The sequence below is a fragment of the Nuphar pumila genome, chromosome 7 (genome assembly GCF_984573655.1).
Source record: "Nuphar pumila chromosome 7, dmNupPumi1.hap1.1, whole genome shotgun sequence".
Taxonomy (NCBI): Eukaryota; Viridiplantae; Streptophyta; class Magnoliopsida; order Nymphaeales; family Nymphaeaceae; genus Nuphar; species Nuphar pumila.
Window position 1 is genome coordinate 118,987,574 of NC_143255.1, and position 15,050 is coordinate 119,002,623.

Sequence of the window (15,050 nt, forward strand, 5' to 3'; positions counted from 1 at the left end):
TATTTTGCATCACTTTTCTTACATCTTTCTCTCTTTTAAACGTGCTCCGAAAGTTCTCTTTTGAAAATGACCGGGAACATCTTGTTATAAGTTGAGAGCATCCACATTGACCCGTACTCCCCCTGCCTATCGGAGCTGGTTTTTCAATTGTTTCAGCCTTATAGCAAAAGAGGAATAACATGCGTTTGATGGGACTCAATGGAGTGCCAAGATTCAGTTGAAAGGAGTAAAATTTTGAAGCTTAAGACTACTAAAGTGACACCCGAGTGGCAATGGGCTTGAGAAGAAGGTGCTGACCTCTTGGTCCCAAGTACAACTTTCACTTGGCGTGCTGGTGGGCTCCGTAAGGGCTTGAGTGTTGGTGACACCACCTAGGAGGGATTTACCTCGCAGGGGGGGCAGACCATCAACTGACCTGGTTCTCCTCAAAGAGTTCCTCATAAAAAAAGACTAGTCAAAGTGAAAGGTGCATTTTTTCCAAGATCATGGCATCTTCATGGTACAAGTCTAGATGTCTTCTTGTCATCGACTTGGTGAGTCGCACAAAAGTAATGCCTGGTAAGACAGAATAGGTTTTCTAGGTCTAGCGACATTGAAGGCTTTGATTTGGTCTTTCAAAACATTCTTCCAATCATAGCCACAAACGGAAGCAAAATACAAAGCTCTCATAAGAGGTTGACTCACCTGCTTCTTGGCATGAGTTGCTAACTTTTTTTGTTCTCCAGTCTGTCAATACCAGTTGGGAGAAAAAAAGAAACCTAATTTGAATGATTATCTGAACAATCACAACCGTATTGCTTCTCTAGAACTCCTACAAAAACGGGATCTTTTGAGATTATCAAGATTATGCCCATAAATTGCATTCTTAATCTAGAGAGAGACCTACAATTAAGGGTGGATGTCAACCAGGCCTGACCTTGGACCGATTAGGGCCAGCCGAAAAAGACCCAACCCAGCTCCTGATGATTCAGGCAGGGTCGTGACCTTATCAGGCTAATTCTCAGACAGGTCAGGTCGGGCCCTTTAAGCCCCCCGCCCTAGTAAACCGGCCTTGCGATGTCATTTTGGTCCCACCTGGACTCAGCCCATTTCCTAGTCATGTCAGGCTGGGCCAGAATCTTATCAGATTTCAGGCTGCACAAGCTCAGCTCATCTCCGGTCAGGTACCCAACTACCCACCGGGGTATCTGAATCTCATCATTGGAACAGTAAATAGAGCAGATACGTGTGTGATTTATGCATTGTACAATAGAATATCTGCAACAGTATATTTTCTACCAAGCAAGCTGTTACCAATTTCTTTGAATAGCACAACCAGCTCTCTTTGCATGGTTGGGTTGTTGTACTACGTACAGAAGCTTGTGATGATACATTATGACAAGTAATCAAAACAGAATTGAAATGGAAAAGGAGAAAGAAGAAAATAAATTGATTGAGCAGCAAAGACAGACCATCAAGCAGACTGCCCAGAGGCAGCAAGATAGGCGAGTTGGATGCTGTAGGCCTCTTTAAGCTCAGCCACCACCTCTGCCATGGTGGGCCTTCGTGACGCCTCGCATTCTACGGACCTTACAGCAACTGAAGCCACCACATGCATGCTCTGTGGATCAAAACTGCCCTTCAAGCTTTCATCGACAACCTCAAAAGTTCCGGCCTGCAGGTAAGGTTTTGCCTACATTGAAATAATCACCCCGCATGAGATTCAAACATTCCAAGAATCAGTGAGTCAGTTGAAAATAGATTGTCAAAACTGGCATTGCATGCAAAATACATGTGCACAAACTAATGACTCATATGCAGTGGAAAGCTTTTACCATTTGGTCCATGGGAATTCTTTTCTAGAAGACCGATATTTGATACTATTTATCAAACACCTTTTCCCAAACATGATGCCAATTTATGGAGCTACTTATCATAGACGCAGAGCTGGACTATCAAACAGAATTAGTGATGGGAAAGGATATGAAGCTTCAGATCTGACTATTTCCTTCAAAGTAAAATTTTCCTATCTAATTCAGATCAGGACTACTGTATTGAGAATACATAGCAAAAGTTTCCCCATTACTTGGGTGAAACAATGTCCAGACTGAATTTCAATCCCAACAGCAAATACCTTGTTTCACCCAGTAGCATCCACACCATATGCACAGAAGAACAGGAAAAGATAATCAGGCTAATCGTTTTGGATATCTTTTCTTCTTCTTTTTTGAAAGAAACACAAGTATTTTACAAAACTTGCAATGAAGATTAGGACATGTTTGTTAATATTCATCGCCAGGAGTATAGCAGTTGCGGAAAGCAAATCATTCTTTCAAAATACTGTAAAATCACAACATTTCTCACAAAACAAAAAGTTTTATAACATGGTTCACCTGAAAGAGAGGGCCACTAGCGGCTTCAATATATTCAATAACTGAACAGCATCAAGAAATACTTCCAAATGTGGATATTCATAAAATGTCAAAACTTTATCCTGATGGTAACTTCAGGAACTCTTAAATATCATAGGTTTTTCAGACAAGCTATGCTATTCACTGGTTGGCATTGATAGTTCAGTTAAGCATTGACTTAGAAAAAAAAATTATAGCATATGATCATCTAAAACTACAAATCATTTCCTAAAAGATTATGGCGTATTTGGATTGGGGAAATATGCACTGATGTCTTCTTCTAGGAGCAACACTTTACAGGTTTTGAGTTCGCAATCATTTATTTGCATCACGAACAAGTTAGGTGTTTCCATGAAAGGATCAGGAAAAAATTAACTCAATAACCAACTCAAAAAGTATGGAATTATTTAACGAAATCATTTAATGCATGTCTTGACATTTAGTTTTTTTGGTATTTTTAGGAATGGATCACGAAAAAGTAATTCAAACAGTCAAAAGAAAAGCTTAGAATTATCAATCTGAGTCATGCAGTAAATACCCATAAGACCAAATTAAAGGAGTCTGGGGCGCCTGAGTGACTTAGAGGTTCCCTTCCACAGATTAGCTCCAAAAGAACTACTCCAAAGCTATAGACGTCACTCTTCTCAATCAACTGTTGTGTGGAATAGTATCTACATGAAGAAAAAAGAATGAATATGTAGATCACATAGGATCAGTAGGAAATTTAACGTCAGAAGTTTACTCTGGGTCAAGGTATCCAGCAGTTCCCTTCACGCCAGTAGAAATATGGGTTGCATCACCTTCAGGTACTTGCTTGGAGAGGCCAAAATCAGAGACCTTTGCGTTCATATCCAGGTCCAAAAGAATGTTGCTACTTTTCACATCACGATGTATGATTCTAGGGTTGGTTTGGTTGTGCAGGTACTCCAATCCTAGCATTACAAGTAGAATGACTTTCAGGAAAAAAGACACTTGCTTACCTACATAAATACATACATATGTATATGTGCATGTATATAGTGATGAAAGCATGCTAAGTGAAACATGCTAAGTGGGGTTTTGGGGTTTTGCAGTGATTTTTTCTCAACTCTAACCCCATAGATGTGCTTGGCATGGTTGATTTACTATGAATCAACACCCAGATCATGTTTTTTCAATGAAAAAAATGATATTTGGAGCATAAAAAACTTATGAAGATTTTGGGCGGTCGAATTTTAGAACTTCACCACTGACACCAAGTATAAACATGCTTTACATATGTGAATTCAAAACAGCCTTTACAAGCATTAAAATAAGTAAAGAACTATTCAGACAACAAAAAATAAGTCTTTCACAATCTGGTATGAGAATTTAGAAAACCACTAGTTGAAGTTGACCAAATAAAACGTCCCTTTCATGTTTGATTACCAGCTTTGAAGAAAAATCATCATGGCCAATCCCCAATCAAACTGGGAAAGGACATGGCTTGTATTAATTTTTCTCTACCTTTTGTAATGTACAAAAAACAGGTGAATATTTTCATATAAAACTGGGAACTGCATATGTGAAATGATGGTGTTTCCATTTACAGCACATATGTGGGAGATTATGCCAACAATGAAGAATTCAGGCCTACAAAGTCGCCAATAATTCCATTGTGATCCATGTTGTAGTTCCATTAATATATCAACAATTTGAGAATATAAATTTTCTGTTCAGTTATAACATACTGATGAAAAGATGGCCTCCTTTTTCTTTTTGGATAACCAGGGAAAACTACCTCACTCGTGAGCTTATTTGTGTAAAACCCCCAGGTCCCCTTACCCACCAGGGAGTACACACAACTTTGTCCTCACAGCAAGGGAGGTGCACCCATGGGTTTCAAACTCATGATGTCCCCTTCAGCTTGGTGATGTTCACAAGCCACCCCTACCAGATGAGCAAGCCCTTGTGGGCAGATGGCTTTATCCTTTTATTTCTAAATAAGCCCTCTCCTTGCAAGGATGTTTCAAGGATAACCTATCTTTCCATTTTAATACATCGTGTGACCAGACTAATTAACAGTTACAAATGAGAAATTCTTTATTTTTTCTAACAAATATTTTTTAATCTTTGTATAATTTTATGAACTTGAAATATCAGTCATAGTAACAAGAATCTCTAAGAAACATAACATTATTTTAATAGCGTAAAGGTAATAATGATGGAACCAAAAGATCTATTACCCTTTGCAGCATCAACTGCAATTTTCAACCTGCGAATCCAATTCAAACTTAACCTTTTACTGTTGGAACCTAAAAACAATGTTTAATTTCATTAGTTCATACGAGAGCTAATTGCAGAAAAGGATAAACAGTAAGATAAGTAAAGTTAAAAACAGGTAAAAGGAAGAAAACCAAAGATGATTCCTATTCATGCATTAGATACCATATAGATTATCCGCAAGAGATCCACCAGGTACATATTCATATATGAGAATTTGTTGCTTATGTTCGTGACAAACTCCTACCAAGGAAACAAGATTTGGATGACTAACTTGAGACAGAAGATGAACCTGCAGAAAACAAACATCAATGAAGGCAAAATCAGCAATAGTAGAGGGATCTGTCCACGGACAAGAGTGATCTGACTAGAAAAGCCTCATGACAACCTCAACTGGGCATGCACAAATTCTACACAAATCTACTTTTGATGAAAATTTTTAGGCTAGTAATAAGGTTATGAATAGATCAAGTTTGGGATATACATCTTCGTGAACAATTGCCTTTTACCTAGACATGGTGAAGACATCTTCTGATCCAGTGAGATCTGGCTTGGAGTTTATACCCAATTCCAATTGAAAATTAAAATCAGTTACACCCAAAATCTGACATAGTAACAATGGAAATGCTAACTAGATCCAGATATGGTAAGGGCCTCTCACTATTGGACTCTGCATCTGAATCCATATATAGAGGATTAGGTGTTAGTGTTACACACATTTGAACAAGTCTAAACCATAACAGACTAGTGAATATAGAAACCACGTCATGGGCCCATAATGAAATCCATGTGAACGTTCATGTGTAGGTAGAAATCACTAATGCTTCTACAAAACCTGTCCACTACAAAATAACCATATTTTAATGTGGAATATGTTTACCTCATTGAAAAAGGAATCTGATCCAAGTTGTGTTTGATCATATTTTACTTTTACTGCAACTTGTTTTCCATCGGGAAGTTTTCCCAGGTAGACAGATCCAATACTCCCATGACCTATAATATCCTTGAAATTGTTTGTAGATGTTTTGATCTCTTTATATGAGAAAGTCATTGTTTCATCCCAAATCAGAATTTGGACACCTGCATCTGGAATTTTAAAGAAGTTACTACGATGCAGTCACCAGCATGGCAAATCTGTGTGTAATGCATTGGGGTGATTTGTGTGCATGGTGTCAAATGAATAACTACATGAAGCTGATCACAAAGAAGAGAAAAATCCGATTAAACTCATGAATGTGATATTCAATGGTCTGATCAGCACAGATGTGCATCAGAGATTAATGAAATTAAATCTTCAGAGAAAGAAAACTTGGTACCAAAAGCACTTCGACTTGAGGCACAATGGGTACTAAATACACCAAGGCTAGCAATTTATGAGCCTCATCAGATTTGTAGTGGCTCATTAGTAGAAAATTTCTAACACAGACAGAGAGAGGGTTGTGTTAGTGTGTGAGTATGTATCTAACAACTAAAAATTGTCTGAACTTTGAAACTCTGGCATACTTGAATTGACAGAATTCTCGGATTTTTTCTTTCTTCTGCAGACAATACGAGCTGAAAAAACAATGATCACCAGGGAAAGTAACACCCCAGAAAGTAAACCACCAAAAATTGCTTGCCAATTGTGTCTACGATGCTTTCTTGTCTTCACAACTGTGACCTCTGGCGTTTGAATTGTTGGAGTAGATGAACATGTCAAAGGGGGAAAGGAAAGACATATGTTTCCTGATGCTCTGTAAAAGTAAAAACTTCATCACTGGCATACAATGCGAGCATCTAGAAAATCCAACAAAAAAAATAAGGTGTCTTTGTACCTGACTAAGAGACTTCGTTTGTTCAAGGATTGAGGCAATGGGCCTTGAAGCTTATTGTTCTCCAAATTCCTGAGTAGTAAATCTCATGCTAAAGCTTTCATGCAGACATATAATGCATTCTATTAAGCCAAAAAATATTATCATAATACACCAAAGTCTAAACTTACAACAGGTGAAGGTTTTGCAAACTTCCCAGGACTTCTGGAACTGTTCCTTCTAAACTGTTGTTCTGCAAGTCCCTTGATAAAAAAAAATCAAGATAAGTTGTTCGGGAATCGGCATATTGATTTTACTGGAAGGACTTCTCTGCAATCCATGCATAATTAATATATACAAACTTGATGAGTGGGGTATTACATCAATATAAATCATCTGCTTGATTGATACAAACTCAAAGAAATTATAAAATGAAACAAGTGACCTCTGGCTTCTAAAAGTTTTGAGGTCAGATAAAGGTGGTGAATACTGCTCAAAGAATTTTGGCAACTTTTGTAAGGAGCATGACATTTTGCATCAATTCACAACATCTTACATATACCAACAAAACTGGGTTGCTGAAAGGAAAATTGGAATAATCTTGACATGACAAGAAACATGTTAAATTGCAAAAATATGCCTAATGAGTTTGGGCTAAAGTGGTTTCATGTGAGTTGTACCTCTTGAATAGATGTCTCCTTAAAAAAGTCCTTTTTATGACTCCTCAAGAGGCATAGAGTGGTTATAAGTCAAGTGTTAACCATTTGCAAGCTTTTTGCTGCATTGAGTATGCTCACATTCCGGATCAAAAGCGAACCAAATTGGATGACAAAAGTAAAAAATGTATTTTTATTGGCTACCATGGAAGCTCAAAAACTTATAAGCTTTATGACCTGAAAAATAAAAGGTTGGTCGGTCATAAAGTAGCGAGAGTTTGATGAAAATGACTCATAGAGTTGGTAAAACAATGAAAAGAAAAATGATTTTATGGTTGAACTTGAAGAAGACAAAAGACAAGAAAAGAACTAATATTCCATTAGCTTCACCTCGTGAAGCTCCAATCTAGAAAATATGATAGAATTGAAACATCAAGAAACAAACAGATGTAGAATGGGAGTTTTAGAGCATATAAAAAACAAAGTGCAACATAATGGTACTCAATAATCTTGTCATATATGCAACATGGGTACTTTAAAATGCCCAGTGTAGCCATGTCAATGTTGGCGTTTAGGGTGCTGGCGCTAGGTGCTTCTGGTAGCTTCCACATATACATGCACTACGTCATGATCATGTACATACTACATAGTATATTTTCAGCTCTCTCTCTCTCTACATATATAAATAAATAACTATATATATAGAATCATAGATAGACACACACATGTGCGCACACACCATTCTTTTGAAAAACACATCATATCATCCATAAACATGCTGTAGCACGTACCCATACCCATACCCATATACATGTGACATAGCTTGTCATGTATCAATTATTAATATTTTATGAACCCACACTATAACAAAAGTCAAGTTTAAGGGGTGGATAGTGCAGCTATGAGAAGATTTTTCTCTTCATGTTATTATTAAAATTAGTGAATGGAAATTCACACTGAAGGATCAGTTCAAAATTCTTGAAAGCAGAAAGAGAAAGTAAAGAACTAAAATATCAACACTTACAGAGTCTGAAGGTTAAATAATGTGGGGAAGTCAGATCCAAAAGAAGTGAGTGCATTGAAGCTCAGGTTCCTGCGGCAAATTTCGTAATATATTATTTTCAGAAGATGTCAACCATGAAATAATTTGTATAAAAGCTAGGCAACTCTTACAAGGTTTCAAGTTGTTGTAGACTACCCAGGTTCTGTATTTGTCCAGTAAGCGAGGTGTTATGCAGATCTCTGAAGCAAAATATATTCAAAAGATGACTATAAAAACCCAATATGCACATAGAAATAGAGCTACTTTTTGGTTATAAGGTACACTAAACATTAAAGAGCTTACAGTGAAAGGAGATCCATCAAATCAGAAAATGTAGGACCGATCACCCTCAAGTTTATGTTAGAGAGATCCCTAAGAAAATTTGAAACAAGAAAATCAAATGCGAGAAGATACGAGATTGGTTAAAGCATAAAGTTTGTAAGCCGTCAAAACATAAACTCACAATGAAACAAGGACACTCCCTTGGCATCCGACACGTTTCCATGCTGTTGGAGAGCATGGATCATCTTGCCAACCTAAATTTAAGCCACTGGATTCTTGGATAATCTGAAGAGCAGAAACTGTAACGTTCAAATAGATCAATTAGAATAATTGATATCATCATCACAAAACACACCGCCGGCAGTGCAGCCAAACTGCTTGAGTGTTCATAGAGATTTTTTGAATTTTGAGAAAATGACTCTGGGTCTGGGACACCTCAGCAATGACTTAGAGAGTATGAGAAGAAAAAACAGAACAGGTAAAAGAAAAACAAAATCATGTTAAACCATTACCAGTAGTTGATGAGCACTCCGAGGGGATATCAACAACTTCATATATCTCTATAGCATTTATCAAAGGGTAGTAGCTGACATTACGAAGCTCGATAGTTAAGCGTGATATGTTCTTTCTCTGAACAAAGAGAGCGCTCACTTCCGAGCTTGCCACAGTATAGTTCGACTTCACTTCATCTCCATTTACCACCACATTGAATTCTGATGAAACAGGAATTATACCAGCAAAATAGAGGACCAGGTAGTAGTCTCCCTTCTTGTCGATTGGAAACGTATAGTTCAAATTATCCTTTCGAGCAAGAACACGCGCAGACTGAAGCACACGAAGAGGGGGTGCCTCTTTAATCCTCGACGCATTGAATCTCAATTGAATATAGAGGGCAGCAGACAAATGCGATGGAAAGAAACCTTGATCGGCGTCCCATATACGATCGTACCGGTCCAATGGATACCTGAGATGTTAGGAACCATACTGAATCAATGTATCGAGAAATCATTCCCTAATATGAGCAAACTTCCACAGGATTGTGAGTGCTCGGCCTAATTGCTCCTCATGTCACAATCCTTAACCAAGAAAGCCATAAAAGAAATGCCCAGATTGATTTTCTGTATACCTTAAGGAGCCATTGCTGTATCCACAATTGATCCTGAATTTCTTCCTCAATGATTTGTTTAAGAAATCGCCGATACCGTCTCTGTAAGCGCCGGCCGGAAGCGGACGGATTTCCAGCGAAGAGATTACAGGAAATCCACTACCCGGAATGGGAATCAAGCAAAACGGGAGGGTGCTTGCCGTTACCGGCCACACGAATTCTTCCTCCCACGGATCCAACCGACTGAGATTCACCGTAGAGATCTTAGCCGTCCCGAGAGAAACAAAGAACGACGGAGGACTCATCAATCCATCATAATTCTTGTAGTAGAACCGGCTCCTGACCAGAATCTGCTCCGACGACGAGTTCTGAAGCGGAATTTGGTAGCACTTCCGATCCTCCGACGAGTCCGGAAAGAAACGCAAGGGGATCCTAGACGAAGACGACGAAGCGCTCGGCGCCGGTAACCTGATGGCGGTCGCATTGCCGGCGGCCACGTAAGCAGAATCCGGCGTCCACGAGACGTTCAGGGAATCAACAAACGGCGAGTTGCCTCCGCAGACGATGCTAAGAAATCCTACGAAACGGAAACACAGAGGATCGAAAAATCAACAACAAGAATTCACAAAGAAAAGCAAACTAGACGGATTCGAGCCGAACTACCGGGAGGATCGCCGAAGGCGGGAACGAGCACGCCGGAAAAGAAGAGAATTCCGATCAAAACCCTCCGCGGATCCATAGCCAAATCTTCCTTCTTGATTCTTTGAGTGATAGATGAACGTGAAAAAAAAAGGAAAATTAAGAAAAAAAAAAGGGGTGATTTATGCAGAGGCGCGGGGGCGTTGGAGCTGAAACAATGCCGGTGTCTTCTCTCACCAGTCAGCACAATTTATAATTCCCACTCTAGGCGCGTGTTGTGAGGTCAACTTTTATACCCTTTGTTTTTCAAATAAATATCGAGAATGCCACTATCGGTTGGCAGTTGACAAGGGTCTCGTGATCTTGTGTTTTTTAATCACAAAAATACCCAGATTGGCCGACTCGGTTGAACCGGATCAGGATTGACCCTCCGTCCTGGGTCGGACTGGTAAACGAGTTGAAAGAGACAAGCTTGAAGTGTTCAAGCTTGTCTCTTTCTCGTGTCCAGCCAAGCCAAGTTCGAACTCATAATGTGCTTAAGTTAAAACGATTCGAGTTTCAGCTAGTTTGTTTATAGAAAAAATACATTGTTTTAGAGCTGAAAGAAATAGAATTACAAAACAATACACTTAAAATATATCTAAAATATATTTTTAACTATCTAACGTACTTATACAAGTTGAGCTGAGCAAAGTACCTATTGTTCATATTCAGCTTGCCAAGCCTATTTGGACCGTCCTGCGTTTGATAGGCAGGAAGCAACTGGTCTGACAGGGACCCATTGCTTCCAGCCCCTTTGTATTTAAAATGTGTATAATGAAAACCAATGAGTAGTACCCTCAACTCACTGGTTCTGGACAAACGCCACCTGACATGTGGAATCCGTGTTTGTCCAGTAAAGCAAAACACGCCCTTAGTTCTCAAATTTGAATCTTCTCTTGAGATGCAACGTTTGATTACCTCAATTTTGGGCATGGACCCCACGCCATATTGGATCATGTCCAAGGTATAATCCAACTCACCTTCAATTTCTTGCTTTTTGTTTGTTGATTGATGGAAATCGGATCTTTTCCAAGAAGAGTCACCTGATCCAATAGTAAGACCCAATCTCTCTTTTCTTTCTTTCCTCTTTTTTTTTTTTTTGTAAAACGATACGACTGGAGATCTTCTGCCCGAGTTGGAGTCCGAGTCTTCTCACTCAAACCACCTCTTGAGGGCCAACGACTAGTTATAGACCTATTTTTGTCATTTTAAAAATAAGGATCATTTCTGTCCTTGACCATAAACATAATTTTGGCGCGTACGTTCTACTCGGTTGAAACTGCGCCGTCATGATATTCTTTAATTAAATACCTGTCTTTGTATCAATAGTAACGGATTTGCCACTCCCATTATAACTTCGAATTTCGCACTATTCCATCAATAGTTTCAGGCGGAAGGGATAACAAGGTTATAAGTAACATAAACAAGGGTATACATGCAAGACCTCTTCCAACGTATATGGGCAATGGCCATTCACATTGTGAGCCGTTTAACAAAATCAAACCAAGAAATGCTAAATTAAATAGAACGCCGGGTATAAGGTCAGGGACGCTCCGATGAATTACGGATACCGCACATCCAATCGTGATGAACGGCATTGAGCCTCCACCTCCATGGTTGGATTTCTTATGATTCAGATGGGCCCCACAAAAATATTCTGCACCATTGATGCTTCAGATGAACGGCATCTATAGCATCCGTATCAGATACTAAGAACAAAAGCTCCAGAAATGGAAGTTGGGTGGTGTAACTGTTGTTCATATGAAAACCATGAAAGAGACCTCCTCAAAACCTGCAGCAGCAGCAGCACATTACATTTGTACACTGTCATTGCACCTGATCCGGCCTCTTAACCCCTTCACTTGGGTCCATTTCTTTCTACTCTACTGTTCTATTATTAGGTCTTCATCATCTTTTGGCTTATTTACAAACGCGTGCTTAACTTTTTAAATATTACAACACGTTTAACTTTTAAGCATCGGTTTGTTAACTAGGCATGTATTTGTAATATCTGATAAGTTAAGCGTGTGTTTGTAAATAGGCCAAAAGTTGAGCGTGTTTTGGAAATTTTTTAAATATTTTATTAGGTGTCCTAAATAAAATGTAGTTCATGATGGAAGCATGGCCCTTAGATAATGCCCTGCCTGACCTCAGGGAGCCTCTAGCTTAGCCTTGAGAAGGTATGTAGATCCATGCAAGTGAGTCGGATGCAGGATGGTGGTTTTGCAAATTTTAGCTGTTCTGAATCCGACTCTCAGATGTATTTAGCTGTTATGGAACCAAACTGTTTGCACTGGGCGCTACAGCCTCAACCAGCCAACTACAAACCCTTGGGTCTAACCGGCTGTAGCCTAGATTGCAATTTAGCAGGCTACTAGTTGCTCATCTATCTTTTTTTTTTCCAGGAAACGTATAGTTGAAGAAAAAGACACATGAGATTATGATTTGATTTGGAACTTTTGAATTGGTGGGCACAAGTGATCACAACAAAGGTCAAGCATGGATCTGTATCAAGTTTACTGCCCTCATTTTAGCCATAAAATCAGGGAATTGATGAATATATCTTAAGCAATGCCTACTTGAACCAGTCATCCTTGGTTAGTGGTACCTCTCATTGCACACACACATAGTCATCGTTGGCTAGTGGTACCTCTCAATTACAGCCAAAATAGGATATATATATATATATATATATATACACGAGAGAGAGATCAGTCATCCTTAGCTAGTGGTATCTCTCAATTACAGCCAAAATAGGAGAGAGAGAGAGAGAACGACCATTTTCGTTAAGTGTTGATTAGTTTTAAAATTCTAACCACCCCAATTGAAGACCTTTGCATCATCATCATCTATTTTCAAGGATTACCTTAATATATATATATATATATATATATATATATATATATATATATATATATATATAGAGAGAGAGAGAGAGAGAGAGAGTCAAACCATAACCATCAACATTACGAAACAGATTCAACCAACATTGAACCTGCCGGAAAGCCAAAAAAGGCCCAAGACATGCCAAGGAGCTCAGAAAAAGAAAATAAAAATAAAAATAAGATACATATACAGTTAGACGACGAGCATTACCCTGGATCATGAGGGAGCCATGGAGGCAGATTGTGTTGAAGATCAGGGATGCTGATGCGCAGAATGGTGTACGCGTCTGCCAAAATAAGGTTTACCAGTTTATTGAACACTGTCGGAATATGCCGAAAAATAACGTTGTTGTGGGTTATCCATACGGTCCACTAGGATGAGAGAAGCCAAGTTCGCCAAATAATATGTCATTTGTTGCAATGACGAACTAGCTGGAGACCCCACAGCAAGTCGTTGGTGAACGATTCCTGACGCACGTTGACCCCAGCTTATTCCAGGTCATCTTAAAGATGTTTTGAAAAACAGTGCATTCCCAAAAAAGGTGAAGCGCAAATTCTTCGGTTGCCTTGCACAACACACATTTACTCGGTAGATGAAATCCGATTGATTTGAGGAAGTTGTCAGTCTGCACCCGGTCGTGTAAGATTAGCCATGTCAAGAAACGTGATCGATGAGTGGGTCCCTTGCCCCAGATCAGGCTCGCTGGGAATCGGTTCACCCCCGATGGAAGGAGAGCTAGGTAGCATTCTTTTGAGCGGAAAGATCCGTTCAGAGCAAAGTTGAAACCAAAAACTGTGATTGTGATTCAACATTTCCATTATTTGAAAGAACCATGGACCATGCTTGGATCCATAATCAACGAAGCTTTGACATTGTTTAGTGACGCACGCTTGTAGCCCCCACCAATGATTCCACACCCCCGTATTTAGCTAGAAGAACGCTTGCACATGTCAACCCAGGTTGGTGCGCAAGCCAACTCTGCTTCACGACGAGCATCATACTCCTCAGCCTTGGATCCTTGATTCTCAAACCCCCCCTATATAGAGAAAGTCGAAGGGTGTCTCATCCTATCAGGTGGCGCTTGTTGTTGGGACCTCACCCAAACCACATGAAATTCACCACTACCCGAGCTAGCTTCTTACTAACCCCCATAGGCATAAAAAACATAGACATAAAAAATTCTAGCATGGTATTTAAAACGTACTTGATGAGAGTCAGTCTACCAGCGATGGAAAGGTAGGAAACTTGTCAACCCGATATTTTATTTTGAATCCTTTGAAGAGTAGCGCTTCAGGCTGTCGTTGTTACATGACTGATCTGAAGCGGTAGACCCAGATAAGAAAAAGAGTTTTTCGATACCGAGCACCCGAATATCCGCTGACCCATAGCCAGCATTGTCGGAGGGACATTTACCATGAGCAGACAACACTTATCATAGTTTATGGATAGACCTGACATCGATAGAAAAAAAAGAAGGACAAGCTGGAATCTTAACATTTGTTGGATGGAAGCCCTTCCGAAGATAATTATGTCATCGACGTAGGTCAGGATTTAACTACAGCATTCCTGTATACCGAGAGGCTCAATTAGACCACACTCCATTGTGCTCTTAACCAAGACCACAAGGCCTTTATAGACGACGTTGAAGAGTAAAGGAGACAGGAGACATCCTTGCCGAAAACCACGAGCAAGTTTGAATTGTTTTTCCTTGATCCCATTGATCTGAATCTGTGACTGAGCATTGGTTACCAGCTCATGCATCCAGCTAAAGAAGCGCCTACCGAAGCCCAAGTTCATCAACATGTTGAAAAAGAACGGCCAATGAATCAAGTCGTATGCTTTATGAAAGTCAAGATTAAGAGTGAAAAAATGCCCCCCGCTGATCTTGAGAGAATGCAACACTTTAGTGGCCAAAATGAAGGAATGTTGAATTATTCTATTAGGAATGAATGTGAACTGAGCCTCCAAAAAAATCCT

At 39.4% G+C, this 15,050-nt stretch overlaps 1 protein-coding gene across 1 annotated transcript; it reads right to left on the reverse strand.

Moving 5' to 3' along the window:
• Positions 1-1,287: 1,287 nt before the first annotated feature.
• On the reverse strand, positions 1,288-10,359 carry LOC149833164 (Leucine-rich repeat protein kinase family protein). Its single transcript, XM_090012735.1, has 16 exons — positions 10,170-10,359; positions 9,528-10,083; positions 8,914-9,365; positions 8,583-8,700; positions 8,423-8,491; positions 8,251-8,319; positions 8,102-8,170; positions 6,613-6,684; positions 6,446-6,514; positions 6,135-6,364; positions 5,512-5,717; positions 4,797-4,923; positions 4,595-4,663; positions 3,133-3,322; positions 2,929-3,061; positions 1,288-1,672 (listed from the first exon to the last, which is right to left on the reverse strand). Exons 1-16 carry the CDS (start codon positions 10,243-10,245, stop codon positions 1,454-1,456), a joined length of 2,724 nt encoding a protein of 907 aa, XP_089868861.1. The 5' UTR covers positions 10,246-10,359; the 3' UTR covers positions 1,288-1,453.
• Between the last annotated feature and the right edge of the window lie 4,691 nt (positions 10,360-15,050).

What these genes read in the sequence shown, in the direction of transcription:
- LOC149833164 (XM_090012735.1), bottom strand. Translation starts at nt 10,245, where the DNA reads ATGGATCCGCGGAGGGTTTTGATCGGAATTCTCTTCTTTTCCGGCGTG. An exon ending in TACAGCAATGGCTCCTTAAG is followed by an intron (nt 9,366 to 9,527) that starts GTATACAGAAAA and finishes CTAACATCTCAG; the next exon opens with GTATCCATTGGACCGGTACG. An exon ending in CAGATTCCTTTTTCAATGAG is followed by an intron (nt 4,924 to 5,511) that starts GTAAACATATTC and finishes TGTTTTCTGCAG; the next exon opens with GTTCATCTTCTGTCTCAAGT.